The sequence below is a fragment of the Phlebotomus papatasi genome, chromosome 2 (assembly GCF_024763615.1).
Source record: "Phlebotomus papatasi isolate M1 chromosome 2, Ppap_2.1, whole genome shotgun sequence".
Taxonomy (NCBI): domain Eukaryota; kingdom Metazoa; phylum Arthropoda; class Insecta; order Diptera; family Psychodidae; genus Phlebotomus; species Phlebotomus papatasi.
Genome location: NC_077223.1, coordinates 89,436,633 through 89,464,156, shown reverse-complemented (window position 1 = coordinate 89,464,156; position 27,524 = coordinate 89,436,633). Strand labels below are relative to the sequence as shown.

The window sequence follows — 27,524 nt, the reverse complement described above, 5'->3', positions numbered from 1 at the left end:
TCACTCGTGTTTGCGCTCCAGTGAGAACCACCCTCATTCACTGTCCTCAATTTTCTTGTGATTTTTTGACTTTATGATATTTATTTAAATTTTTGTGATACTTTTTCTCAAATTTCTGCATTAAGAATTTTTCTCTGTGTATCAAGGGTGATAATCCTCAGCCAAATCCATTGATTTGTTCGGATTTTTCTACAATAAAAAAATCTGTGATTTTTTCAACTGAAAATTCTTCAGTGACCCTATTTTCTGCACAAAGTGGTGAAAAACAAAAGAAGTCAAGGTAATTAGAGAATCTGGAATTTGGGTAGAAACCCTTGCAATTAGCAAAGGTAAAAGTAAATTTTCCTCATGGGAGAGAAATCGATTAGCCGCAGTGCGAAAGTTCATGGAACATTTGGGGGCTTTTTTTGGGGGGTGATTAGGGTTGGGGGGATGGAGAAAGGTCCACATGGGAAATCTCAAGGGATTATTGGGTGTAATCTGCTTAAACACCTGCTCTCGTCTGTTTTAAAAGAAAAACTGTCTTTATTGCTTGTCTGGATTTTCTTGTTTTATGGGAAAATTATTACAATTGCATGAGGAATAAAATTGTTGTTTTTTTTTTGAAGCATTTTTCTTGGGAAAGAAAATCAATTCGCAAATTGGGGCAATTGAAGCCCGACGTTCTGACGCATTTTCAGGCCATATCGCGGGGAAAAAGCGATTATAGTGGATTGAATTATTGATAAAATGGGATTGATTGGAAAAATCAGCTGGAAGAGCGGTTTTTTATTCCCATATCACCTACGCCACTGGCCTGGTAGGGATGACGTAATCGGGCACGAGTTTTTAACCGCCGATGCACGCACATTGCTCATCGGGGAACGGACGAGACAGACCGAGGGTGGCCGAGGAGTAGCCGAAGTTCATTCATGGGTTTTCATTCGGTAAAATGAGATCACGATCGGCAGTTGTGGGTTCACCACAGTCGTGATAGGTTGGGGATTTGCTCGCGCATTTGCGAAAATCACTGATTTAGCAATCGCGTCTGTGTGTGAGAATATCTAACAAAAGTACCACCCAAAACTCTTCTTATCAGTTTAACTGTGAAAATCCCCATAGGAATTACAGTGAGATTTTCTAAATACTTTGGTGAGTGATTGGTGTAGGCAAAAAAAAAGCGAGGGAAAAAATGTAGAAAGGGAATAGTTTTAGGTGATTTCTTGCACAAGAAACAGGTGAAAATAGAGTTAATTCCAACCAAGTATAAAGCGAGGACGTGAGATTGACTCACTGAATCCCGTTCAAAGGTCGTCAAGAGAGGCAAAAATTCTCATTTTCTCTCTCTCCCTGATTTTTTGCGCCAATTTTTCTGTGTGGAAGAAACATCATCAAGATCATCCTTTTTGGTATTTTCCTTGCAGATTTTGGTTCTAAGGATAATCATCATGATATACGATTTATTTCTTTACTTCATGGATCTACCTCGGTGGCACTTCTTTGCCTTCTTCTTCATCGGCTACTTGTGCTACTACTTCTGGGAGGTTGTTAAGGTAAAGTGTCTATGAACAACAATATCGGGTCAATTTGTATAAATCAGATGCATCAGACAATTGCTCACTTTGCCACAATTCTTCTATAAATAGATATCCGCACGTTTTACCACACAATTCACCACAATTGGCATTTTCCGTGCATTTTCACACTGCCACAGTACCCTCCAAGTCCCATTGATTTTCTCGTGATTCCTTACAAGTTTTTTATGTGACTCCAAAACATGAAAAGAAAAACAACTGAGATAAGGTCAGTAGTGGCCAAAGTTGAGTCTTTTTCATAAAAAAAAGATCAATTGTATCAGCGGTATCCACGATAAGAAAGGTCAGTTTCGAATAAGAAACTAATGAAGAATATATTTAATATATACATATTTTTCATTACGGTTTCAAACGGTTCATTTGGACAAATGCTGTCCTAAAAATTTCAAGTTCATTGGAAACCTTGATGTTTCAAAAAAGGTTGAATAATATAAATTTAGTGTTGACGAATCATCATAAATGTTTGTGTCTTATGTCACGTATAAGTACATAATATGAATTTTCTGAATGGATTAACATAATAAAAGTTGTAAAATAATTTGGTTTTTAAAGGAAAATTCGTGGGTTTATTATTAAATGCCGAAATTTGCCAGAAAATAGTGAAAATGTGGTGTAAACTTTAAAATTCGATATGTTCTAAGTTCTAAAATAAAAGAGCTAGAAACGTCAATTTTTTACCATACTGATATCGATGGCTCAGAACAAGACTCAAATACCTTGAATTGAAATCGGTAAACAATTTGTGCTCGATCAGTGTTCCATTAAACTAGTCAAAATTTTATCCGTTTCTGTGACAGAAGAACAGCTTGCTCGACGTGATTCTTTACCCATAAAATTCTACTCGTAATCGAATTTTCACGCATTTAGAGTTGCAAGCACTCCGATGTTGTCTGTGGTAAGAATCTTAGGTACCATAAATATATCTAGGCTTATCACTGCTATTTTTTTTACTGTGTACTTTCACATCATCTACTATTTATTGGTGTGCAATCGATTTAAACCCGTTAATAGAACTACTTGAATCATGCAAAAGTTCTGCCAAAATAGCTTAAGAGTAATACAAATGGATCTCGAACAAAAAAACAGTTCATAATCGGTTAATTACTGGTGCAAAACCGATTGAAATCGGTTCAGTCTTGTCGAAAATTTCAAGACCTTTGTAAGGAGTGCGCATATGAACCTCTTCAGTTAAAAATTACAATTTATAGGGTCTTTTTAAACCTTAGTTCTGGACAAAATGATATTAGGAATGATTGAAAGGTACAGTAGACTGTTTCAAATTCGGGTATTTGGGACCGAAATGTCACCCGAATTAGAGAGAAATTCGGGCGTCAAACTTTTTGAAATGCAACGATTTTTTGGTCATCTGCACACTTATATTAATTTTACATACTCATATTTTATAGTAAATTTCATGAAAACCATTAAATACTACAAAATCACATCATAACTAAGACAAACCATGGCAAAAGTTGAGCATATTTGCTTCATTCGAAAACTTGAATAATGTTGGCAATTTTTTTTTTTTAATTTAATTGTTGCCCGAATTAAAAAGTAGTCCGATTTTAAAAGAGCCGGATTAGCGAGAGTCTACTGTATATAGTTCACCTTAGGCTACCTCCAAGACAAGTGTCACGATGTGATTTCGAGAAATCTAAAAAAAACATGGTTTTGCAGGGGAAAATATCATGTTAATTTTCCTTCAGTCGACTTATGGGGGGGGGGTTCCTGATGGTCCCAAGTCATTATCTCTAACAGTTTAGCTCTTAGAACTGGCGACGATCGGACGGATGGACGGACGGACTAGCAGCGTGGCGTCATTTCTCTGTCAGAATGATCTGAAACGTTTAAATTTCATTGGGAAAAGTGTTTTCGGGGGGTGAAAGTTGAAAATGTTGGGGCACGAAAATAGTGAAGGATTATACACAATATAGGGTAAAGTGATATAATTTGGAATTAGTGTTACAAGTTGGACAATTCGCCGGTACAAGTTGGACATGGCTTTTTTCTTGATAAATACAGTACAACATTTGTTTTTAAGCACAAGGAACCAAATTATAAAACTAAAGCATTAAAAATATACAAATAAAAATGAAGTACTAAATTTATCAAGAAAAAAGCCCTGTCCAAATTGTACCATTGCATTATCCAACTTGTAACACTTTACCCTACAGTTCCCTCTTTTTAGTTCAATTTCAATCAGTAAGAAAACCAATGCAAATTATGTAAAATCACGACTTGCAATCATTCTCCTGCAAAGTCGATCGCATTTTAGGATTGTTCTGATCTTGCTTTATATAGGTCTCTTTAAATGTATAATTCTCAGGCAAGGAATATGTTGAGTTGATTTAAAAAAATGAATGTTGAATCCTCTTTTTTTTTAAAAAATATTTTCCTATCTCGAGAATAAGAGATATTAATTTTGACCTACTAAAATATTTGCATTATTAATGAGCCTCTTTAGGAGAAACTTTGATTCTCTGATCATGAATTTGTTGTTCGTTTTAGGATTTTCTTCGTAATAGCCCTTAGAGCCCAAATAAACTCAATATAGAAATCAGGCTGATTCTCGAGAATAATAAAATTTATTTCGCTATAACTCTTTAAATATGTATATTAATACTTACGATTATTTTATTAAAATCAATTTATATTCATTTTGCATCGACACATTTATACTAATTGCACTTCCTCTTCTCTGTTCTGTTTTATTTTCCAAACTTTCTATATAGAAGTTTATTATCTTTACCCTGCATTTTCTTGTTTTAAAGTAATTTAGATTTACGTTAAAGGTATTATTGGCAATGAAAATTGCATTGAAAATATTTTCTCTGGACATTTATATGGTAAATTTAAATAATTTTAAGACAATTAGGGTTACAGAAACAATTTAAAATAGATTGGCAATGATTCGGGAATATTGGAAAGAGGTTTAATATTGACCAGATAGATTCAGGCTGATCCTCAAGATTATTTATCCTGTAAAATTTAGCTGTATAAAGATTTATCCTAAACTGTCGTACTCTGTCTGAAGCCTCAGAATCATCAAGTATTAGAAGTTCTTTGCATAAATTTCCCTTTTCGAATGCTTCTAATGATCCAACCCAAGAAGCAATTTTTTCTTAATATAGTCTTGTAGAATTCTCTAAGTAAGGCACTATAGAACCAAAAAATCTTTTTATTTGCTTATAACCCTCTTGGTTCCATCACTGAGATTACTATAAGTAAAGTGGCGCACTCTTAAGGATCTTAAGAGCTTCTATAGGAATTTCAACAGAAAATTCTCACTCTAAGTCTTTTAAAAGTGCACTAGAAGACTTGTCTAATATTTAGTTCTAAAAGGCAGCTATTTTGCTTCTTGGGAAGGATCATTATGCCTCTCGTTTCCCCTCTAAAATCATGTTTGTTTGGGTAATGCTCAAAAATGCATTATGCGATTTTTTTTCATTTTTGAATATCTTTTTAAAGATTTTCCAGGCGGACATTTCATCCTTATACGAAAATACCGTTGAATCATTGCTAACAATGGTTTTTCAAGGTCAAAGGTTAAAAGAGCTATAGAAAGATTATTTCTCAACCGAACGTTATCATATTTCGGATCGTTACAAAGGTCTAGGAATTCCTGAGAAGCCTGAACCGATTCCAATGGGTTCTAAACCGGTAGTGAACCGGTTAATAACCCATAAATTATTTTTATCCGAAAAAAATTATTTTGGTCGATCTTTTGAGTGATTCAATCGGTTCAATAAATCGGTTATGAAACAGTAAACGGTAGATGATGTGAAAGTACTTTTAAGGTATATCGTTTAAGTCACGAGTTCGAGCATTCCGCAAAGTTGTAACGCTTTACCATCCCTTTTATGTTAGAAAGCTTGACAAATTTTATGATTTGTGGCACTTAAATTGTTCATAAATTAGGTTTTATAAGTTTTTACTTTATAATGGTCTTTTAAAGAAGACATTACGACATGTTTAGTAATTTTCTTTTGACAAATTACTGCAGAGAAGGATGTGGATATTACACAAATCTGAATTTCTTTTTAAAGCTCACACTAAACATTAATTAAATTCATTTAGTTTCTCTTAGATTTTGGCTATTTAAAGTTTTATATTTTTCAATATCATGAATCAATAAACTGCTCCACCCTTCCTTAATATGTCACTTAATCCTTTTCTTTATTATTTAAACTTCTTTCTTTCTGAGTGCACAAAATAATCTTTTTCAACCTTTGAAGTAACCTCTAATTAATTAAGACTTCATAAATTTCATCAAAAGGAAATTACATCCAAATCCAAAGCCAATGAAAGTCACATTATCTGAGATAATCGCAACAATGCCTTTAATCTTTGCGGAATTAATAATATTTTAGTCATATAGGAGATAAGAGAAACTCCATTACGAAATACCTGAGATATTGGAATGGAAACCTTATCGAGATCACAGTGATAAAATTTTCTCAAGTCATTCTTTGATTTTGAGTGCATTTCTCTCTGTGTAATCATTACATTAAGCAGACAACGAAAAGCGTGACTTAAAAATTCCGAATGAATGACCAGAGTTTGAATTCATGTGACCTCTCAGTTGATACGAGTTTATCTTGACTTGACACGGACTCATCTCCAACACAAATTGGAGTTTGAACCGCGTGCTCTATTGAAATATAACTTCCTCCTCCCCAAGTCCACCAATGAGAGGCGTGTGCGAATTACTAGAGTTTAAAAAAAAACTCAATTACAATTTTTATCAGCTTAGGCAAATTTGCGAAAAAAACGTGCGTATTTTTTAAGCGTGGGTGAAATGAAAGAGAGTTGATAGATCTCTAGATAAGAGATAAACGATAAGCATTTCTATGGTATTCTCGATGATTTATTCGCTCTGTAATATGTATAGTAGTTAAATATTGTCTAAGATTTGATAACAAATGACCTCCAACGCTATTGCGATATGTCTGATAGTGAATGTTTGTTATTCTCAATTGCTTTTAGTTACAAAAAAATTTCGTGATAAGGGTGAGAATTTCGGAAATTAATTGAGCATTTATAGATGTTTTTAGACTTATGAGATTCTAATTAACAAATAATAATTTATTAACTTTAAATAAAAATCACTTATAAATGTGTGATTTAAATAAAAGTCAGAACCGAACGGTGTGTTTCTGGAGGCTTAACCCTGTCCTCAAATGACTCTAATCTCTCTTCTAAATAAATCCTGAATAATAATAATAATAATAATAATAATAATAATAATAATAATAATAATAATAATAATAATAATAATAATAATAATAATAATAATAATATCCAGAAAGGATAAACACCCCTGACATGCCCGGAAGGAATTTATCTCCCTGATTCTCAAGATTTCCATCCTAGTTTTTTTTAAATTTATTTTGCTTAAGTAAATAAGGTCTCCGATAATCCTTTCCCTTATATTGGGATAACAAATAGTTGACAAGCATTACAGGAATTCCAAAAAATTTCCCTCACGCATGAGTTCTTGCAGTATAGTTTGTTGGGAAGAAATAAGGGGCTATCAAACAGAGCCTAAAAAAAAAGCAGTAGTATTTTCATGAAACTTTCGATCATTATGGATTGAAAAATTATGCCCATTTTTGAAAAAAAAATTATTTTTTTACTGGTCTAACTTAATTTTATTTTTTGATGACCAAATATATTTTTTTACTTCTCATTTGTTTTTGTCTTCTTTGACGCTTCTAGGGGGGGGGCAGCTGCCACCCCCCTGCCCCTAGCTGGGTACGCCCATGTCGCACCATGCTACCTATACAATCTATCTATCTTGAAATGCAAGCTCATCACAAACAGTTATTTGAAGGGCCTTGAATTTAATAAAAGAAATTGCAAGTATCAACAATTTCTTCTCTTCACTTTTTTTTTGTAAAATTTGATTAAAACTTTAAACAGCTGATTTTCAGTGGTCGTTTTCCTGAAATTTTACAATTTTAATAAATTTATCATCCATTTATTTTTGGGGATCTCATTGGCTCAGGTGATAAGAGCACTGTACTCTTTGGCGCAAAGATTCCTGATTCGAACGGTTGAAGTCGAATAGCGTCTGGGGCAAACTTTGAGAAATCATGAGAAAGAGCTATATCCGTGTTGTATATGAATATATGTGTGTATGTATATGATCGACGACCTTGCACTCAATCAATAAATAATACACCGACCGTCAATGGATAAAGTTATTTCATTAAAGAGGGGGTCCGTGGTGCAATTGGTAAGAGCGTTCAGCTCTTGGGCGGTGTGACCCCTGGCTCGACTGTCACAGTTGTGAGTTCGAGTCCCGCTCGGTGCAAATGATTGAAGCGTCTGAATGGATATTTTTCACCAAACATTGTAAACTGAATAATAAACTTGTAAACTCAACAATGTACAAAATGGCAATAAAAGCCCGGTACATCGAAATAAATAAAATAAAATAATGTTTCATTAAAGTGCGATCCTGACATGGAGATCGTGACACGTATATTATCTTTTCGCATGCTTTTTGGGTACATAACGCTTTACTACCGATCAAACTGATTGATAAATTAAAAAAAAAAACATTTTGAAATAAGGAACTGCTTAAGAAAAGGCGGTTTTAAATTAGCATGGGTAATAAGTATACGAACAAATCAAAAAGTAAATCCGTGAAAGATGAATCATTTACGGAATTACTACCGATTCATTACTTATCAAGTCCGATACATATACGTTAGACATTTCAAGATCTTTCAAAAAAAAAAATCCAAATTTAAGCAAATCGGTTAAAAAATCGGCTTTCCAAAGATGGTTAAACTTTGATGTTCGAAAATTCGATATCGAAGTGGTTTTCGAACATAGGTGTCCAAGGACGAAATATTCGCCTTGACTACCTTTAAAACATATCCGAAAATGAAACAAAATCATAGGAGCCGTTTTTGAAATAAACCAATTTTTCGGTATTAATCCAAAGTGAACAAAATATCATGTAGGATGTTGAACATACAGTAAAACTCCGCTATAGACTCATATTTGGTTCCAGATTTGACACTTCGGTCGCACTATAGTCCGTGTCATTTTTTAAACTTATCAACGACTTTTAGTATTGAAATTGCTCAACGGCTTCCACTTTCTTTGCGATTGTGATACTTGTCCTCGCTCTCTTCATTATAGATCACAATTATCACAACTACTCAATAAAGTTTGCCAAAAATATTTAAATAATTATGACAACATTGCATGTCGCGTACTGAAAAACATAACCTAACTTAAAATCAGTGTTTTGAAATCAACGGTCGATAAATTGTGGACTATAGAGCGATGGCTTATAGCGGGGCTCTACTGTACAGTACAGTACTCCCTCTCAATTGTGCATTTAGGGAAAAATGTCGTCCGAAGTATCGAGAGATTTGGGTGGTGTAAAGTCATTGTAAATTTCATAAAAAGCGCTCAATTATAACGAATCACGATAAAATAAGAGGAACTACGCCTAATTTGAGCAAATTTTCTTCAAAATCAAACGTTAAAATTGCCAATAACATTTTTCGCCCAATTGAGAAAGAGTCCAATTGAGTGAGAGTCTACTGTATTTTTCTTCTAGATTTTTTTTACTGAAAACAAACTAATTCCCAAACAGTCCATGAAAAATAAATTTTATAATTTCGTGTGGAAAAGTGATGCATTTGTAAAGAGAAAAAGAAAATCTTTCATCTATAATTTTTTCTACTTGGTTAATAAGTAAATATTTTCCATAGCGCCCCATATTGGCCGTTTCCGAGGGACCCTTCAAGAAGTTCCTGCTGAAGAATGTGCCAACGCTGGAGATGAAGTTCTGGCCGACTTTCTGGTGCGTTGAGAGTCGCGCTCAGACAGTTTTTGCCTCTATCCTTCGCTCCCAAATCATTCCACGTATCAACTACCGCCGCGAAGTGTTGGCCCTAAAAGATGGCGGTGAAGTAGCCCTAGATTGGCTCGAGGAAGGTTGCGAACCCGACGCACCGCTAATTCTCATCTTGCCTGGACTCACGGGAGAGTCTCAGGCGGAATACATCAAGTGCCTAGTAACTGCGGCCAATATGATAGGAATAAGGACAGTTGTGTTCAATAATCGGGGACTTGGTGGACTCACTCTTAAGGTGAACTATTTCCTTCTGAATTTCTCTCTTGCATTTCAATTTATTAAATTTGTTTTTCCCCCCAAAAGACACCTAGACTCTACTGTGCAGCTAATTGTGAAGATCTGTCGGAAGTTGTGAACCACGTTAAGAAGCTCAATCCGATGGTTAAACTCGGGGCAACAGGAATATCCATGGGTGGACTAATTCTAGGTGAGTTCATTTGCATTTTTCCGCTTAAATTTGTGCTTCAGTGAACTTAAATGGGTTTTCGTCGTAAGAATTGTGGAGGAAGTAAAAATTTGCAGAGAATTTTTCCACAAGGCAGTAGTGCAATTATTTAAAAAAAAAATAAAACTTTCATAACTTTCAATGATGATTGAGGAAAGAAAAACAGGTCAATCACATTATTAACTAATACAGAATTGTAACAATTTTGGCGCCATTGGCAATTCGCACGTGAACACACGTGAATGACTTGACTCTGAAATAGTAAATTGTGGAGTTGGAAAAGTATATTTCACTTAGAAATTCAGAATTTTTGATGAAGAAAAGTCAAAATGCATTTTTAATCCTTTTGTTCTTTTCTTAATTCTTGAAAGTCATTTTTGCGATGTAGTATCACGAGAAATTTTAATGAAAATTTTAACTATACCTTCAATTATAATAATAATAATTCTGTAGGAAAGTTTCCTGTTGCTTCTATGAGTCATGAAAACAGACAGAAAGTGGTGCATTTTAAATCAAAACATTGTGCTGAATTATTACATTTTATATCCAAAAACTTCAAGCATTTGCATAAAAAGAATATTTAAGAGTTTTTGTTGGGATTTCATTTTAATCTCTTCTGAGGTTTCAACTAGTTATAGTTATTTTGCTTAACTTTTAATGAGCGATAAGGCTATTACTCTTTATTAGGGGCTCATTAGGTATAAAATAAAGGCGGGTAAAAGCATCTCATGCTTCGCGAAATGCTCGAACTCATATTTGAGATACTATATCTCCATTATTATTATTATTATTATATTATATCTCCAGAGCTTTCGAATCATTTACCGTTTATCGGTTCACAATCCATTTGAACCGATTTATTATACACTTAAAAAGTCGTCTAAAAAAGCTTAGAAGATATAATATTCAACAATTTCTGAACTATTGCACTTATCTATCGAAGTAACATAATTGTATTCAATTACCAGTGGTTTTATGATTATTATTAGGCATTTAGCGTTGAATGAAATATAAGACGGTTCTGACAATTTTCATTTGAGTTCCGAAAGTTCGTGAGGGGCAGTTCCATGCAAGCACACGGAGAAGTTTCCAGTGTGTAACAATTTACTTTTTTAATCAAAATTAACTTAAAATGATCATTGAAAACGTTTTGTAGCTGTTTTGTCGATAAAGTTTGAAATTATGGAAAGTAGTATTTCCTAAAAGTTCATAAAAAAAATTTAAAAAAAAAATTTTCAGTGTTTTTTAAGTGCTTAAAAATGATGAATTTAATTGTCTTAATATATTTTCAGAATGTTTTCAGCAAGATATGGTAAATTTTTTTAATATTATAAAAATTCAAGACTTAAAAATACTATTATAAAATTGTTATACTAAAAAGGACATGTTCTAAGGCGATATAATGATCCAACAATGTACAGAATTTGCTTAGCACTACAAAAGACATTTTTTTCGTATAAAATTTTAAAGAAAATTGGTCAATTAATGAGAAGTAAGCTTGTAAATCTTTGGCGATATTTTATTTTTTCTGTATGATTAATTAGTGTTAAAATTCTGTTATAAAGTTCTTGTTCGATTATATTTCTATTTTAGAGTCTTTGAAGGCTTCAAAATAGTAATTGTCAAGGATTCAGAGAGACCTATCAAAAGAATTTAAACTTATTCCTATCAACTGTTAAACACGATCCTATACATCTGTTTAGCTTTTGACATTGAAATAACGATTTGAAGGAATCAAACAATGTTATTAGCGTATACAAACAAAGCCCTTACGAAACATTTAAATCGTATTCAAAAATGAAAAACAAAATCGCAGCAAACGGTCTAAGAACGAAAAATCGCAAAAACGGTTATAAAAGGGTTAAAAGAGATTTTTGCGGGAATTTGGTAGCTTATCTTCAGCCAAAACCAGAAATCACGAGTTCGCGGAAATCGTAACTTCTGTTTACAATTTGAAAAACAAACAAAACCTGCCTTAAAAAAATAATAAAATTACAATAATAATAGGAAATTTAATGGGTATTTAAATTTTTATAGAATCCCAAATTGCTACAGATTCTAATTAGTCTTACAAAAATTGTAAGACTATAATCGAATTTAACATTATTCACAAAGAAAAATAACCACTTTGTAGTTACACGAAAAATTTACGGCTTAAAATTTACTTGATTGCTTTTTATTTATTCATTTATATTTAATTCTCATAGTGCACTAGGCGCAACATGATACAGGAAGTTCTGCTTTGAAAGAAATTCTCGTGACCGAAAGAAAGCCCGTGAATTTATACTCCAGTGCAGTGACACAGAAAATTTGCATACCCACAAGAGATATCTTTGTAATAAGATACGGAAACGCCATGATGTATGCAAATTATTTTCGGAGCCAAGTTTTCGGCCTATTATTATTATTATTATTATTAATGCATTTCAAATTTACATCGTGAAAAATATTTTCATACATTTAGGGGAATTCCAAAATGATTTTATAAAAATAAGCTTCCAATAGTAGGCAATTCATATCACATTCTTTCAATTTGTTTCATAATTTCTTTCAATTTATTTCAATTCTTTCAATGGTTCCGAAAATTAGCTACCAACGATCGAATTTTCAAAATTTTTCATTTTTTTTTTTTAAATTTTGATCTAAAGTTACTCTTTCATATCCCAAAAGTTGGAATTTCTAAAATATTTTCTACACAATAAATTATTATCAGAAAAAGGCATATTTTTTGACCTGAGAGACCCATGTAACGCCTTAAGCCGGAACTCCCTGTTATTCTTATTCCCGACCACTCCAAAACCGTTTTGTAAGGATTTTTAGAGAACGCGTCATGGGATTTTTTTTTTAATTTTTGGATAAATTTTTGAGGTTAGATATTTTGTCTTTATAAAAAAAAATAGGGATCATTCTTAATAACTTTTTTTCGAGATCAAAAGTTAAAAAGGCTCTAAAGAGCGTATTTCTCAATCAAATGGAAGCATGTTTGGACTCTCTGGAAAGACCTTGGAATTTTCGACAAGTCTCAACTGATTTCAATCGGTTATTAACCGATAAGAAATTTTTATCTAAAGTGTAATTGTATATATAAAACATTACAAAAAGTTTCATTTTGATGCAGTTTTATAAAATCAATCACAGAATTCAAACGAGAAGTGTCACGAAATTAATTATTTTTATGAACATAGGCCTCAGTTATCTCTTCAATAACATAAAGGTTTTATCCCATTCCTTTCAAAGGGATAAGATGAATATGCAAAAATTGAAACAGACCCATCCTTCCCTACCTCGCCTCGACCTTTATTTATACCTAATCTGACTGGACTCTGTAATATTTATTGTTTAGAATAGAAATAAAATATTTAGAAACGTAATTTAGAATAAAAAATGACCAGCGATAAACCCAGATAGACTTATGGTAGCTGAAATTCCTTACAGGCGAACTCAGAATGCTTTAAAGTCAAAAAACCCGATTTGGAGCAGGTTCTGAATTAGACTATTCTACCAAGCCCCTGCCAAGTGTTTTTATATGGAGCTATTTGAAGCCAACTCATAAATTTATCTTGGAATCAGGCCACAGTGCTCAGAGGGAAAGTATATTTAAACAAAAATGTGGTATACTTATCCCTACATACAGTACTCGATCTTATAATACAAGAAAACTTCTTGCTTTTAAGATATTTCGTGTAACTGTCGCGAGTACAAAAAGAATCCCATATTTAATTGGAAGTATGAGATGGATGTAGCATAGTAGTCAATATAAAAGAGATGAAATGAAAAACAACTAGTTAAAAGCAAAAAGGCAAGTAACACGAGCTTCAGACCTAATGCTTAACCATATGGCTTAACTGCTCTAATTTCTTATCAATTATGGTTTTTTGGAGAAAAATAAGTTAGGGTTAATTTATTGAAGATAAAAGAACTACAATAAAATTGCTCGCTATTTAAGATTTTGAAACCATCGCGAACTTAGATAAACTTCTTCTAGTCTGAAGACCGCTTTATAGAACTCAATGCATCTCTTATCATCATTTTTTTGTTCTTTATTTTTGTATTTAAGATTTCAGGCTACTTTTCTAATTGGTAAAACTGGTTCTGACTCCATAATCTAGGCAAAACCATTTTGCTCTTTTTTGGCATTTAAGAAGCTATTAGATCCGATTCTGCTGAATCGATTTAATTCTTCATAAGGAGAAAGTTAAAGGCCTTTGAATAGCCGATAATTCTCTAGAACTAGGGAAGTTCATAAGACCCACACTAGGGGCGCTGTAGCCTCAAATGCTGAAAGAGACTAAAAATGAAATTTTTCAATGTTTCTTTTAGGTAATTACTTGGCTTTACATTCTGATGAAGCTCGCCGTTCGATCACGGCTGCAAAGATTATATCGGTTCCTTGGGATGTTCACAAAGGTTAGCATATACCTGACTCCTTTCCCAAAGCATTTCCTTCATAAAATTTCAGTTGCTTTTGCACAGGAACTGCCAGTATTGAGAAGCCCTACTTGAACAGCATGCTCGGCCGTCACTTGGCTGGAAGTTTGTGTGCGACGGTGAGCAAGTACGATATATTCCAGGATGGCAAAGTGGACATGACAAAAGTGCTGCAGAGTAAGACGATAAAGGAATTCGATGCTAATTTTACCTCCAAGCAATTTGGATTCAAAGACGTTGATAGCTACTATCAGGCTGCGACGTTGCACAACAAACTCGACATGATTAAAGTGCCTTTGCTCTGTCTGTCGGCTGCTGATGATCCCTTTCAGCCATTGGATGCTATCCCAATCAAAGCTGCGGAGAAGTCTTCGCATGTGGCAATTGTGGTGACAGCCCGTGGGGGTCATATTGGGTTTTTGGAGGGATGGTGGCCTTCGTCCAAGGATCAGTACATGGGAAGGTTGTTTAGTCAATTCTTTGCAGCAGCTCTCTTTGACACCAACAAGGATTTCGAAAGGACGTCTCAAACAATGATGATTGGAGTGGAATGTACATCGAAAAGTGATTAAGAGGATGAGACAGATCCTCTTCAAATCTTTCCATCACTTCTCTTTTTCTTTCAGTGGTGCACAAGTGAGTAAAATAGTAATGGCTCTAAGAGCCTTGGCTTTTTTCCTATAGAGACAATTTTTCAGCTGTTTAGTCCCCATTTAGGGGGGATTGAGAAAATGCAAATCTTGCCCACTAAAGAATCTTTAGCATAAAATAAAGTGAATGACGATGGAAAACAGAATGAAAAATAACGAGAAAATTCTAAAAAAAAAACTTTAAACGATTTGCCTTTCCAATTTTTACCTCTAGAGTGCAATAAATCGCAAATATAGATTGTATTAATAAAAACATATCACCCAAATTCATAAATAAATCATTCCACATTTCACACTTAAATCCTACCCGTTGTGCTACGAGTTTTTTTATGGAAGATTCTAGAAAACCAGGACTTTCTTAAAGAACATTTAGAATAAATCAAAAAAGAGAGTTACTGAGCTTTTAAGTTTCTCTTAAAAAAAACAAATAAACAATAAAAAAATAAGCAAAAAGACAAATTGTAGATAAAAGGATAAAATATGCAATAAACTGTAGATAGCAAAATAATTTTTCTTTTAGCAATAGATCTCGGCATTGGTTGAGAAAGTGAGCACAATAAATGCAATGTTTTTAACTAGTTGTAATTACTTAGGAATTTTTCAAAGAACTTTGAAATGATGGTTCTCCGTTTTTTGGGAATTAACTTTCAAAAACTAATAATCTTTAATTTATTAATCTTTAATCCTGTTAAGTGTTTTTTTGTAGTGGAAACATATTGATATAAATAAATATGAATTTACCTTTGACTTCAGGCAGTTTCTTTCTCAGCTACTACAGCATCTTCCAGACTGTTGAGTTGCTGCCGAAGACGTGCATCGCGTCCGGAACCTCGTCTAAATTCCACTTCGATAATTTGATCCTTGAGAAAGGGCAGAAGGTCACTCACAGCCAAAGGATTCACTTTGGCCATTTTCAGCATGAAACTGCAAGACAATTTTTGAACATTTGATGCGTATTTAATCAATTTTATTGATGTAAATGTTTAAATCGGACCCTAACATTTTTTATATAAAGATATCCAAAATATCTTTGCTTAGGAATTAATCAGACAGACTCCTTGTGGAGCTTATAAAATCTAGGGGTTGCAATTCTGCGAATTCTGCAGTGCTTCTATAGTCATGACTAGTAACTCTAGTCCTACTTACTTGCTATACTTGAGGATTAGCCGAGAGACGACTTAGCCTAATTATAACACTGTGCAACAATTTTGAACTTTTTTTTGTCCCTGGGTTCTCATGCTATTTTTTCTATTGCTAAGGTCAAATGATTTACGAAAATACTTATCATTTTGATTTCATTTGGATATTGCGCCTGCTATTTAGGAAAAACCGTTTTTGCCGTTTTTTGATACTTGGGTGGCTATATCTCCGATTCTGCTGAACCGATTTATTTCTCACTAAGGAATAATTTGTTGTCCTTTACATGCCCGATAAATCCTCTGAACAGATGAAGTTCGTACAACTGACACCAGGGGCGCTGTAGTCTCAAATATGTCAGAAAACATGGGAAAATCGAACTTTTTAGCAACTTTGATCAAAAATATCTAGAAAACTAGGACTGCCCCTAACAATCTGTTTTGTGGGTTTCATAGAGAATTTAATCAGCTACATTTTCGTCCATGTACGACTTTTCTCTCAGATTATTTTTTAACCTCGATATTGCGGTTCAAACGAAAAATGAGCATTCAGCCAACTAAATAAAACCTTCACAATTTCGAGTGTTATTGTTTTTTTCCTCGCAATTAGGTAGAGTATGAAGTAAAGAGATTCTTGTTTTTTTTTCATTTATCTTTCCATGTAAGTAGTCTTTATCTCCGGTAATTATCCATTGGATTGTTATCAAATAGGTTCAAGCTAAATAATTAATTAATTTCACATTTGCTATCTATTTAATCATTTCTTGAAGTCTTAAAAGTACCTGAATTAAATTTAATATATACATTTCCCCTTTTGTTAAAAGCTTGAACCGTTTACTTTAGTCCAATTTTTTTTTCTTTTTGAATTCAAACTTTGTAAGAGTGCTGCTTGTCAGACCTCAGTTAGGGCAATACTGTCAAGTAGTTTAGGTTAGATGGACTCACTTATATTTGTACAAAATAGCCTCACGGCTGAAGTACAATAAAGAATTAATCAATCAATCAATCCTCGCAATTAGGCAGCACAAGCTTTTATTATATTATTTAATACTTGAATATCGATATTATGGTGATTTTTAAATGACATTTTAAATTTTTAAATATTATTTTATTACTTGGAAACTGGTATAAAACTTTAACATATGTGATATACATACAGTAACAATTACAAGTTCAAAAACTAGTTTTAGATTTATTTCGACGAAAATCACGTAATTATGAGGTTAAAATTGTAGGATTGTAGATAAATGTAGGAAATTTTTTTAAATAATTATAAAAAGAAATGAATTTAGAAAAAGGATTTTTTGCAAAGTTTTCCATACGTAACTGGTATGTAAAAGGTAAAATAGATACTTATTGATTCTAAAACGTAAATTTAACAAGAAATATTCTTTGAAATATTTAAAATTTTGCAATATGCAGTTAATATGCCTTTTTTTGTAATAGTCTTTTGAGATTGAAATAACACTGAAATCTTACTGAAGATATTGTTTGAGTTATTATCTTGTATTATATCTAAACACATTTTATAATGCAATAAGTATTAATTAAGTCATACAATTGTAAGAAAAGTGAAAATAATACTCTGGGTTATCTAAACTTGAAAAGAAAAAGTCAAAATGTGCGAAATAGTTAAGTTTTTCTTTAGTTGGTTGGGTGCTCGTTTTTCAATTGAACCTCAATATCGAGGTTAAAAAACAATCTGAGAGAAAAGTTGTACATGGACGAAAATGTAGCTGATTAAATTCTCTATCAAACCCACAAAACAGATTGTTAGGGACAGTCCTAGTTTTCGAGATATTTTTGATCAAAATTGCTAAAAAGTTCGATTTTTCCATGTTTTCTGACATATTTCAGACTACAGCGCCCCTGGTGTCAGTTGTACGAACTTCATCTGTTCAGAGGATTTATCGGGCATGTAAAGGAGACCAGATTATTCCGTAGTGAGAAATAAATCGTTTCAGCAGATTCGGAGATATATATAGGCACCCAAGTATCAAAAAACGGAAAAAACGGTTTTTCCTAAATACCAGGCGCAAAATCCAAATGAAATCAAAATGATAAGTATTTTCGTAAATCATTTGACCCTAGCAATAGAAAAAATAGCATGAGAACCCAGGGACAAAATCATCGTTGCACAGTGAATCGAAACAATGATTAAACCGCATTTCTATCATTTTCCACTAAGTAATAAAAGATTATTTATTTTGATCTCTTGAGCATATAAAAGCACATTTTAACGATGTATAATCAAAATAATAATCAGATAACATTTCCATCAGTATCTCTGACTAATCCATCTCTCAGTTTAAGCCGAGAAATCGATTGAATTTCACTAAATTAAATAGGTGTGCCATTCCCATAAATCCATAAAATTTAATCCTATTTTATCAGATCTAGCAAAAAATATTTTTTTTTAAGTCTCAAGCATTAACCTTTTGTCCAACCTACAACAGAATTGAAAACCAATTTTTAATTTTTTTAGAATTTAATTATTTGAACATTTACTTCACATAATTCTAGCATTTAATGTTCAGCCTCAATTTAATTCTCTAACCGGTAATGGTTACTGTGCTAATAAAATTTTTATTACTTTTTAAATTTGTTTATAGTTCCCTGAGTCATAGTCTTATTGACATCTAAACGTTTGAACACAATTTACTCATTTATTTCCTTCCTATTGTCACTTTTAATGTAAAAAAATCAGAACCATCGAAACAAAACCAATTAAAATAATGGGCAAAATTTTGTTATTTATACAAATTGAAAAAAAAGTCTGTACTATAATCTGGGAGAAGTAAATGACTTCTTTCCTGAATGGTAAACATTTCTACTTTTTTTAAATTACTTAATGTAAAAAATTTAGAGCCTGAGAAACGTAAAGAAATTCACCAATTTTTATGTTTTCACACCTGGCGCTTAAACGAAAAAAAAGATCAAGTCGTTTTCTAATGTTAATTGGACTATATAACTGTAGAAATAATTATCTAATTACATTTTTTTATTAAAAAACAAGGTCAAAGGATTATGTCTGAAGTTTGCTTTTTAAATTGGAAAATAACTTTCTTCTTAAGTGGAAAAGAGTAAAAAAAACCCGCATATTTTCTCTAACTTTTTTAAATGTTAAACGTTTGGACCTGATATTTAATTGGTAAAGTAGTGGTTCTATGACTGCATAAATAAGAAATGCATAATGGGCGTAAATAAGTGGCGTGGCTGCAGCGGATCCGTAAGGAATGGGTCGGCTTAGGGCAGAATCACATTGACAGTGAAGTGCTCGCCGTATTTCGTTAATTTACGCATTTTAATTGCAATTCTTACGCAAATTCTGAATTACCGTATTACCTTATCTCATACTCGGTGGCACTAGGTGAAAATAATATAAGACAATTGAAGAAATAAAACGAAAATGCGATAAACGGTGAGCAACAAAACTAAACGATTATTTTGTCGTACAGTGTTTTTTGCTCACCATTTATAGAATTTTCGCTTTATTTCTTTAATTTTCTTATATTATTTTCACCTAGTGCTACCGAGTATGAGATAAGGTAATACGGTAATGGAAAATTTACGTAAGAATTGCAATTAAAATGCGTAAATTAACGAAATACGGTGAGCATTTTACTGTCAATGTGATTCTGCCCTAAGCCGACCCATAGTAAGATCATTATCTAATCTTGATCTTAAAATCGTGCTTGACATTTCACATCGTTTAATTGACCTTTGACCTTCCAAAAATTTAAAATGGCAAATTTTGGAGTTATAGGCGCTCATGTCAAGGCCTAAAAACAAGTTTGTCTTTCCCAAAAACGGGCCACGTCAATGGCAAGCGGACTTGCCGTCATCAAATCCCCTGTTCCGCATGAAGCAGGGAACAACGGACAAACACAGAAGTGGGGGGTGGTTTGGGTGACCCCACAGTCACAAAGGGTGTCACATTCGGAGAATCCCCATCGCCGTCTCTTGTCTCTCGACCGCGTTACGCCGCTTCTCAAATTATTGAGAGACTTTCATGTCTTCCAGTCTTGGTCACCATCAAGAGGAAGGTCTTCCCTTAATTCGGAAAAATCTGGTAGAAAGACTTCCTTCCACAGATTAAGTCTAGCCGCTTCCGAAAGCGAATGAAATCGCTATGGCCATTTTGAGATAAACTTAAATCTGGGTCCATATTCATGAGCACAGATAAGTTTTTTTGACTTGTTACTATGGTTAATATATTTAATAGAGATAATTTTGCTTCACTGCTTAAAAAAGGAAAAGTGTCCCGGATAAATACAAAACGGGGTGTTGTATTAAATAATTGGTTTTGGGCATGGCTAAACTTCCGATTAACCAGGCGATCGACGAACGAAATAGATAGTAAACCAGTAATCAGTTTTGACTGGTTACGTTCGAGAATTTGACAGATGGCTGGCTTAACGTAAATACGAACAAAATAATGATTAGACTGTAATTCCATAAATTTATCACTAAGCCGTCTCTTGGCATAAATTGCAAGTCTGTCTAGGGCATGAGATTCTCTAAAGGAATTTGTTGCTCTCTAAGATTCAAGCTCAAATACTTTACATTTAAACTTTTAACCCTTTAAGGACGAGAAGCTTTCCGCTGAGCGAAATTTAATGAAATCAAGTTACCCTCGATATTTTAGCTTAAATAAGAGATTTACGGTTAAAAAGAAATTTTCTCATCCCTAGGAGTCCTGGAAAACCATGGGTCATATATGACCCAATCGTCCATAAAGGTAAAAAAAGCACAAAATTTTCCAGACGACTAGTTTGCTCGTTTGCTCTGTTATTTTTGAAAGATAAATAACTTGAATATATTTGTAATAATAAAAAAAAATATTTAGAGTACGAGTAAAAATTAAAACGATCAAAAATTAATTTAAAAAAATCTCATTCCATTTTTGGTCTCAAAGACTCTTTAGAAAAAAAAGCTGAAAATATTAAAAAAAAAGAGTAATAAAATAAAAAAGCACTTACAGAAAATAAGCTGAAGTCTGGAAGGACAGTTTAGAAGTTGTAATATTTTTTAGACCTTGCCCAACAATCTGCCGGCATTTTGGTGCATTTTTGTACGTGGGGCTCTTGAATACGAACTCCAGAAGATCCAGAATCAATTTATTGCTTGGAGCAAAGTCATCAGTCATCAGGACGTGATCCATAAGTGGACAGCATGCGACTCCAAGAAGAGTTTCGAAGGCGTCTGCTGAAGAGGCCATTTGTGTGAAGATCTCTCGCAGAATATTGATCGCAAGAGCTGCGTTTGTGTTGCCCTTCCGTGGGACTTGCGGGAAGAACCCTTCACAGTATTTCTCAATGACAAAGAGCCCCATTTGAGGACATTTCGAAGAGAGGCACTTGATAAAAGGTTTAGCTGCTATTGAGGCATTTGTGGCATTTTTGAAGTGCGGAGTCCAGTGGATGATCATGTCACTGATCAACTTCGTCAAGTAGGTATCATTCTTAAAGTTCAACTTGGCAATTCCTTCCAGGAAAACTGGAAAAATCTTCATCATAGCCTTAATCACATGGACAGATTGATTTTTTCCCAAGATCAATGATGACGGAAGAATGAATTCGGACACGAGAATCCTCAAAAAGCAGTTTGCCTTCATTGGCACGTAGATGATGTTTGAGCAATGAAGGACAATCACAGCTATTGTCCTGTATACATTGCTAGCTCCATCTTGGCTGTCCAATCCTTGCAGAGCCCACTTTTCAAAGCCCTTCACATAATTGTGAAATTTATTCGAAAGACCCATTTTGTCTCGTGGATTCTCCATCTGTTGGAATTTCTGCCCAATTCCGAAGAGGAAGGCATAGAAGGGTTCTTTGGATGCAAGAAATTCCTCCTGATTTATAGCACATACTTCCTGGAGCTCAGGAAGTGAGGCAATGGCTTCAGTGGCCAGGCGAAAATCTGCCGTTGAAGCTGAAGAGCAGAAGATCATGCAGCGGATCCAGTGTTGGATCAAGAGGGCAGGATTCAATGCAGATACTTTGTCAGAAGTGGCAATCATTGAGAAGAGGGTGAAAAGTGATCTGGAATATCAGGGATTCCCAGAAGACTTTTTTAGATTGTTTTCATTGTAGAAAGTTTGGGGAAATTTTGAATTAATTTTGCGGGGGAATAATTTTAGGCCACGCCTCCTTTAAAAGCTTTTGCTTACTAGCTTACTTGGTTTTCTTTTTTTACTTTTTATATTTTGAATTTTTATTTTACATTTTAAAATCAAAATCGCAAATTCCTGAACATCGAACGGCAAATCCCGAAAAAGTTAAAATCTTGAAAAGGACAAAATCGGCAATATCCTAATGGCACTGGCACACCTTTTCGATTGAGTGAATTTCAACCGATTGAAATTTTGCCTCTTACTCTTTTAAAGTGAAACAAAGATGTATCTCTTTCTGCCAAATGAAAATTGAAATTGAAATTCCAATTTTAATTTCAAAGAGACAACTATATCTGATTTCACTTTGAAAGAGTAAGAGGTAAAATTTCAATCGATTGAAATTCATTCAATTGAAAATGTGTGCCAGCGCCATAAAAATACAAAATTCCGGACGCAAAAATTATGAAAGCCAAAATCCTGAATGGTCCCACATCCCGAAAGTTTCGATTTTTCGGAATGTTGGCTTTTTGGGATTTCGGATTTTTGCTTTTCCGAATTTTGATCCTTTCGGGTTTTCGGCATTCAGAATTTCGGCTTTTCGGGATTTTGGCTTCCAGAATTTTGGCCCTTTCGGAATTTCGGCATTCAGAATTTTCAATTTTCAGGATTTTGGCTATTGCGATTTTTTCTTTCAGAATTTTGGACCTTGCGGGATTTTGGCATCCGAGATTCTGGCATGTTTTTGGTTTTCGGGATTTTGAATTTTCACAATTTTGTCTTTCAGAATTTTGGGCCTCTCGGGATTTTGGCTTCTACTTGATCTTGGAATTCGGAATTTTGGATTTTTAGAATTTTTGGCACTTTCTGGATTTTGGATTTCAAGATTTTGGCTTTTCGGGGTCTTAGGCGTTCTAGATTTTTGCTTTTTTTGGGAAATTAGGTTTCGGGATTTTAGCCCTTTCGAGATATTGGCTTTTTCGGCACATTAGCTTTCGGAATTTTCGCTTTTTCGGGATTTAGGCCTTTTCGAGATTTTGCCGTCCGAGATTCTGGCATGTGGAACTTTGACTCTCAGGACTTTGACTTTCGGTATTTTGGATTTTCAGGATTTTGTCTTTCAGAATTTTGGCCCTTTCGGGATTATGACTCTTACTGGATTTTAGAGTTTTTGGCCCTTTCGGGATTTTGGATTTTAAGATTTTAGTTTTTTGGGATTTCAGCGTTCGAGATTATGGCTTTCGAGATTTTGGATTTCGGGTTTTTGGCTTTCGGTATTTTATCCCTTTCGAGGTTTTGGCTTTTTCAGCTCTTTAGCATTCGGAATTTTGGCTTTCAGGATTTTGGCCCTTACGGAATTTTGGCTTTTTCAGGATTTAGGCGGCCGAGATTCTGGCATATGTGACTTTGACTTTCGGAATTTTGGCTTTCGGGATTTTGTATTTTCAGCATTTTCAGGATTTTCTCTATCAGAATTTTGACCCTTTCGGGATATTGACTCTTACTGCATTTTGGTATTCGGGATTTTGAATTTCAGGATTTAAGCTTTCGGGATTTTGGCCCTTTCGAGATTTTGGATTATTCGGCAATTTAACTTTTGGGATTTTGATTTCCAGGTTTTTGGCTTAAGAGATTTTTGATTTTAACTTTCGGAATTTTGGTTTTCGGGTTTTTGGCTTTAGGGAATTTGACTTTCAGGATTTTAGATTTTCAAGGTTTAGGCTCTTTCGGGATTTTGGCGTTTGGAATTTAGCTTATTCTGGATTTTGGCTTTCTAGATTTTAGCATTCGGCATTTTGGCCGGTAACCCGTGTCAGTAAATATTCTACGATGAAGAATAAAAGTTTGAACTTACTTGGGATTGCGACAGTTCATCTCCATGAAGCTGCAGAACAGATCCTCAATCCTAGGCAGTCCATTTTGTCCAGAAGCTGCCAGGCAGAGATTTCCCGTGAGCTCTGGCAGCCACAAAATCCCCTCATTGGACTCATACTCCTCCCTGATGTATGGCAAAAGGTGACTAAAAAAGGCACGAAGTAATTCCTGAAGATTGGAAGACTCATCGCCTCTGGAGATGATGCCCTGAATCCTTACGAGTGTTTTATTCAGATGATTGAGCAGAAATTCCCGATCGTTTTCCGAGCAGGATTTCAGGTACTGCCAGATCCAGGGAGCGACCAAAATATGCTCTTCTCGATTGAAGAGCTCAGACTCCGTGAAGATATCGCATAGTCCATGTGCAAAGACCTTGAGGACAATTTGGGGCGTGGGAGTTTCTGGAACTTGCAGATTGAGTTTACTCATGAGTTTTCCGGGATACTGAGATGGTTGGCATTGCCTGAAGGCAAGGATCAGGAGGGCTATTAGGGATTTCGAAGCTGCCAGTTGACGAGGAACTGACAATTCTTGAAGGGGAATTAAGAGGCAGATACTTTCAACCCTCTCTGTGATTTTTTCATCACCCATCGTAGCCAGAATCACCAGTAAACTGGTCAGGTTGTGTATTCCTGTCTCATTCATCGACTGCCACTTTTTTGTTGTGAACTTGATGAAGATTCTCCCGGAAATCCGCTGAAAGTTCTTCATGAACTCGGATTGAGAGAATTTCTGCAGGAAGTGCCCGATTATCTGGCAGAAAGTCGTGTAGCTCGTTTGAGTGGGAGGAATGTTCTTCAGGGAAGTCCCCAGTTGCTGTCTAGCAGCTTTCAAGTAGCTCATAGCTGAGTCACTGTGGAGAAAATCGGGATAAGTTGAAGGACGGGAAAATTAGGAAGACTCTGAAAATTTACTTTGAAACCAGAAGAGAGTTCATTCCATCGCTCGGAATGTAGAAGTTTGTGTTGATTTTTTTGTGGAAGTACTCCCAAAATTGCACAATAACATCAATCGCGGATGCCCAGTAGTTCAGAATAAGTCCGGAAACTATCCTAATGGCCACACGGACTTCCTGCTCTGAAGGTTCTTCAGCAAAGAAGGACTTTACCGTCCTGTCGAGAAGATCAACGTTCTGGAGTGTCTAAAAACCAGTGATAAGCTTGTTTTATCTCATGGATCAGGTAAAGCACGCCTGTAGACACTAAAAATTCTAGTTTCTAGCTTCCGAGACAATCATCTTTAGAAGTTCTCAGTGATTGGCTATCCAGGGCACTTGACAAGATTATTTAACGTCTTACCTCTTTTGAAATACTCTTCGAAGTGATATCCTGGAACTTAACGAGATGCTGGAGAATCCACATTGTGAAGATGTGAGGATTCTCACATTTACTTGGACCTCTTCGCACTCTGGAAATCTTCTCAGATCCCAAGGAAGACACCAAACAATTGAGACTTGTAGTGAAAATTTCCCAGAAGGAAATCTTCTCCCTGAAGGATTCGAGAAGAGAAATGATGAGGAACCAGGACTCCTTGACGCAGACACAGGCAAAAGGAGTCACAGTCAGAACATCCTGTAGCTTATTTCCGTTGAATTTGTTGAGAGAAATCTTCAGTAAATCGAAGACATACAAGCTGATAGCATCCAGGAGCCTCTCCCAGCTCTGACATTCCCTGAAATCATTTTCCAGGGCATTTTCCTGATAGTTCCGGAGGAGAATGGTCAGGTAGAGCCATCGCCATTCGAGATAACCATGGAAGAAATGATGATTTGCCGATGATGGATTGCTGTGGATCGTGGACAGGAGATTGAAGCTGGGAATAGAATCTTCAGCTTCTAGGATACTTTCCAACACTTTCAGGTTCCTAAACAAATCCTCTTGTTCAATTAAATGAAAGGAACTCCTTGTAAAGTGCAGAAGTCGAGTGATATGCATTCTCTTGTCGAAATTTGACTCTGAAACAGCTCTTGGAAGTTTCTTCCCACACTTTAACTCCAAAGCTGTAGTCTTTGCCATCAAATAGAGCGTCCGGAGGAGGCTTTTCTCCAAAAAGACTTCTTGGCAGGCATTCAGGTTGAAGAGAGACAAATTGTCGAGATTCACTTTTCTGCCGGTATTTATCACATTGAGATCATTGTTCTGGACAAAGGAGATACTGTGGAAAACAGAATCTGGACCATCATCTCCAGTACAGACAAAGTGGGATGCATGAAACTCTTCCGGAAGTATACAGTTCATTTGGGACGTTGTTACTTCATTCTCTTCCAGTTGAGCTGATATTTCCATGAGCGCTTCATCATTTTCTTCATCATCACTCCACGCGAAATCCATTTTCTTTTATTTTCACACAATTTTCTTTATTATTTTTCAAAGTTTCTCACGATTTTGCAGATCAAAACAAAACTAACCTCAAAGTGAGAATGTTTTCGCGCTATTTTTGTCACGTGCTCTTCCTTTATTATTTCGGTCACAGCTATTGCATGTGATTGAATTTTTGTTATATGGGATTCTTACAGCGATTCCCTTCTAGCTATAGAATTTTGTGGATTGAAGCAATTTTTTATACAGGGTTAAACAAAAAATATGTTGATGTGCTGTTCTACCATCTTTATAATTTTAATTACATAACGTATTGGGGGCACAAAAAAGTCCTCGCTGTTTTTTTTATAAAAAAAAACAAATTTTATTAAAGAAATTTAGAAAATATGATTTCATTCAAAATACAGTAGACTCTCGCAAATTCGGCTCTTTTAAGATCGGGCTACTTTTTAATTCGGGCAGCGGTTACATTTGAAAAAAGTTTGTTGTCATTTTTCAAGTTTGATTATGATTATCAAATGAATCAAATATGCTCAAATTTGCCATGGTTTGTCTTAGTTTTGATGTGATTTTGCATTATTGAGGGATTTTCATGCAATTTACGATATTATATGAGTGTGTAAACTCAATATCTATATGCACATGAATAAAAAATCGTTGCATTTCAAAAAGTTTGTTGCCCGAATTTCTGTCCAATTCGGCTGACATTTCGGTCCCATATGCCCGAATTTGAGAGAGTCTACTGTATTGTCCCTTGCTTGCTACTACTTTCTCTCATCTTTCAGGCAGAATACGGACACCTCGTCGAAAGAATGAGGTATCTTTTCCCTTTATCCAAGAGTCTACCCATTTCTGGATGTCTTCGTAGGACTTGAAGTGCACACCAGTCAGGAGGGGAATTCTGTAACGCTCTGGCAATGCCATATAACAAATTGGGTTTGAGTCTCAGGAGAGCTTTTAAGAAAATACGATTCTGTAGCTGTGGCATTGCCATTTCAGCTCACTTGGCATTGTCAGAAGTCACGTATTTGAGATTTCTGGCTATTAAAATGACAAAGAATGTCGTTAAACAAATCAACCAAGACAGACTGTATTTGCATAATA

General features: G+C 34.6%; 2 protein-coding genes across 4 annotated transcripts; one reads left to right on the top strand and one right to left on the bottom strand.

Moving 5' to 3' along the window:
• LOC129804977 (protein ABHD1) lies at positions 1-15,726 on the top strand. 3 transcript variants are annotated; one of them, XM_055852776.1, is made up of 6 exons: positions 1-280; positions 1,404-1,532; positions 9,311-9,691; positions 9,760-9,883; positions 14,222-14,308; positions 14,375-15,726. In XM_055852776.1, exons 2-6 carry the CDS (start codon positions 1,428-1,430, stop codon positions 14,899-14,901), a joined length of 1,224 nt encoding a protein of 407 aa, XP_055708751.1. In that variant the 5' UTR covers positions 1-280; positions 1,404-1,427; the 3' UTR covers positions 14,902-15,726. The 3 variants fall into 3 exon arrangements, with proteins under 3 accessions (XP_055708751.1, XP_055708749.1, XP_055708750.1); XM_055852774.1 differs by lacking the exon at positions 1-280 and adding an exon at positions 861-1,131; XM_055852775.1 differs by lacking the exon at positions 1-280 and adding an exon at positions 928-1,217.
• Positions 15,641-26,540, bottom strand: LOC129804972 (protein MMS22-like). The gene is made up of 5 exons (XM_055852769.1): positions 25,401-26,540; positions 25,017-25,243; positions 24,083-24,955; positions 21,098-22,159; positions 15,641-15,903 (listed from the first exon to the last, which is right to left on the bottom strand). The coding sequence occupies exons 1-5, from the start codon at positions 26,430-26,432 to the stop codon at positions 15,729-15,731; spliced, it is 3,369 nt and encodes a 1,122-aa protein (XP_055708744.1). The 5' UTR covers positions 26,433-26,540; the 3' UTR covers positions 15,641-15,728.
• Positions 26,541-27,524: the final 984 nt, after the last annotated feature.

Bases quoted from the DNA above. Each gene is read 5' to 3' on its own strand.
- LOC129804977 (XM_055852776.1), top strand. From the start codon at position 1,428: ATGATATACGATTTATTTCTTTACTTCATGGATCTACCTCGGTGGCAC. The intron at 1,533-9,310 runs GTAAAGTGTCTA...TATTTTCCATAG, and splicing joins ACTTCTGGGAGGTTGTTAAG to CGCCCCATATTGGCCGTTTC. The intron at 9,692-9,759 runs GTGAACTATTTC...TCCCCCCAAAAG, and splicing joins TTGGTGGACTCACTCTTAAG to ACACCTAGACTCTACTGTGC.
- LOC129804972 (XM_055852769.1), bottom strand. From the start codon at position 26,432: ATGGATTTCGCGTGGAGTGATGATGAAGAAAATGATGAAGCGCTCATG. The intron at 22,160-24,082 runs GTAAGTTCAAAC...CTGATATTCCAG, and splicing joins ATGAACTGTCGCAATCCCAA to ATCACTTTTCACCCTCTTCT. The intron at 15,904-21,097 runs GTAAGTGCTTTT...ATTGTCTTGCAG, and splicing joins CAGACTTCAGCTTATTTTCT to TTTCATGCTGAAAATGGCCA.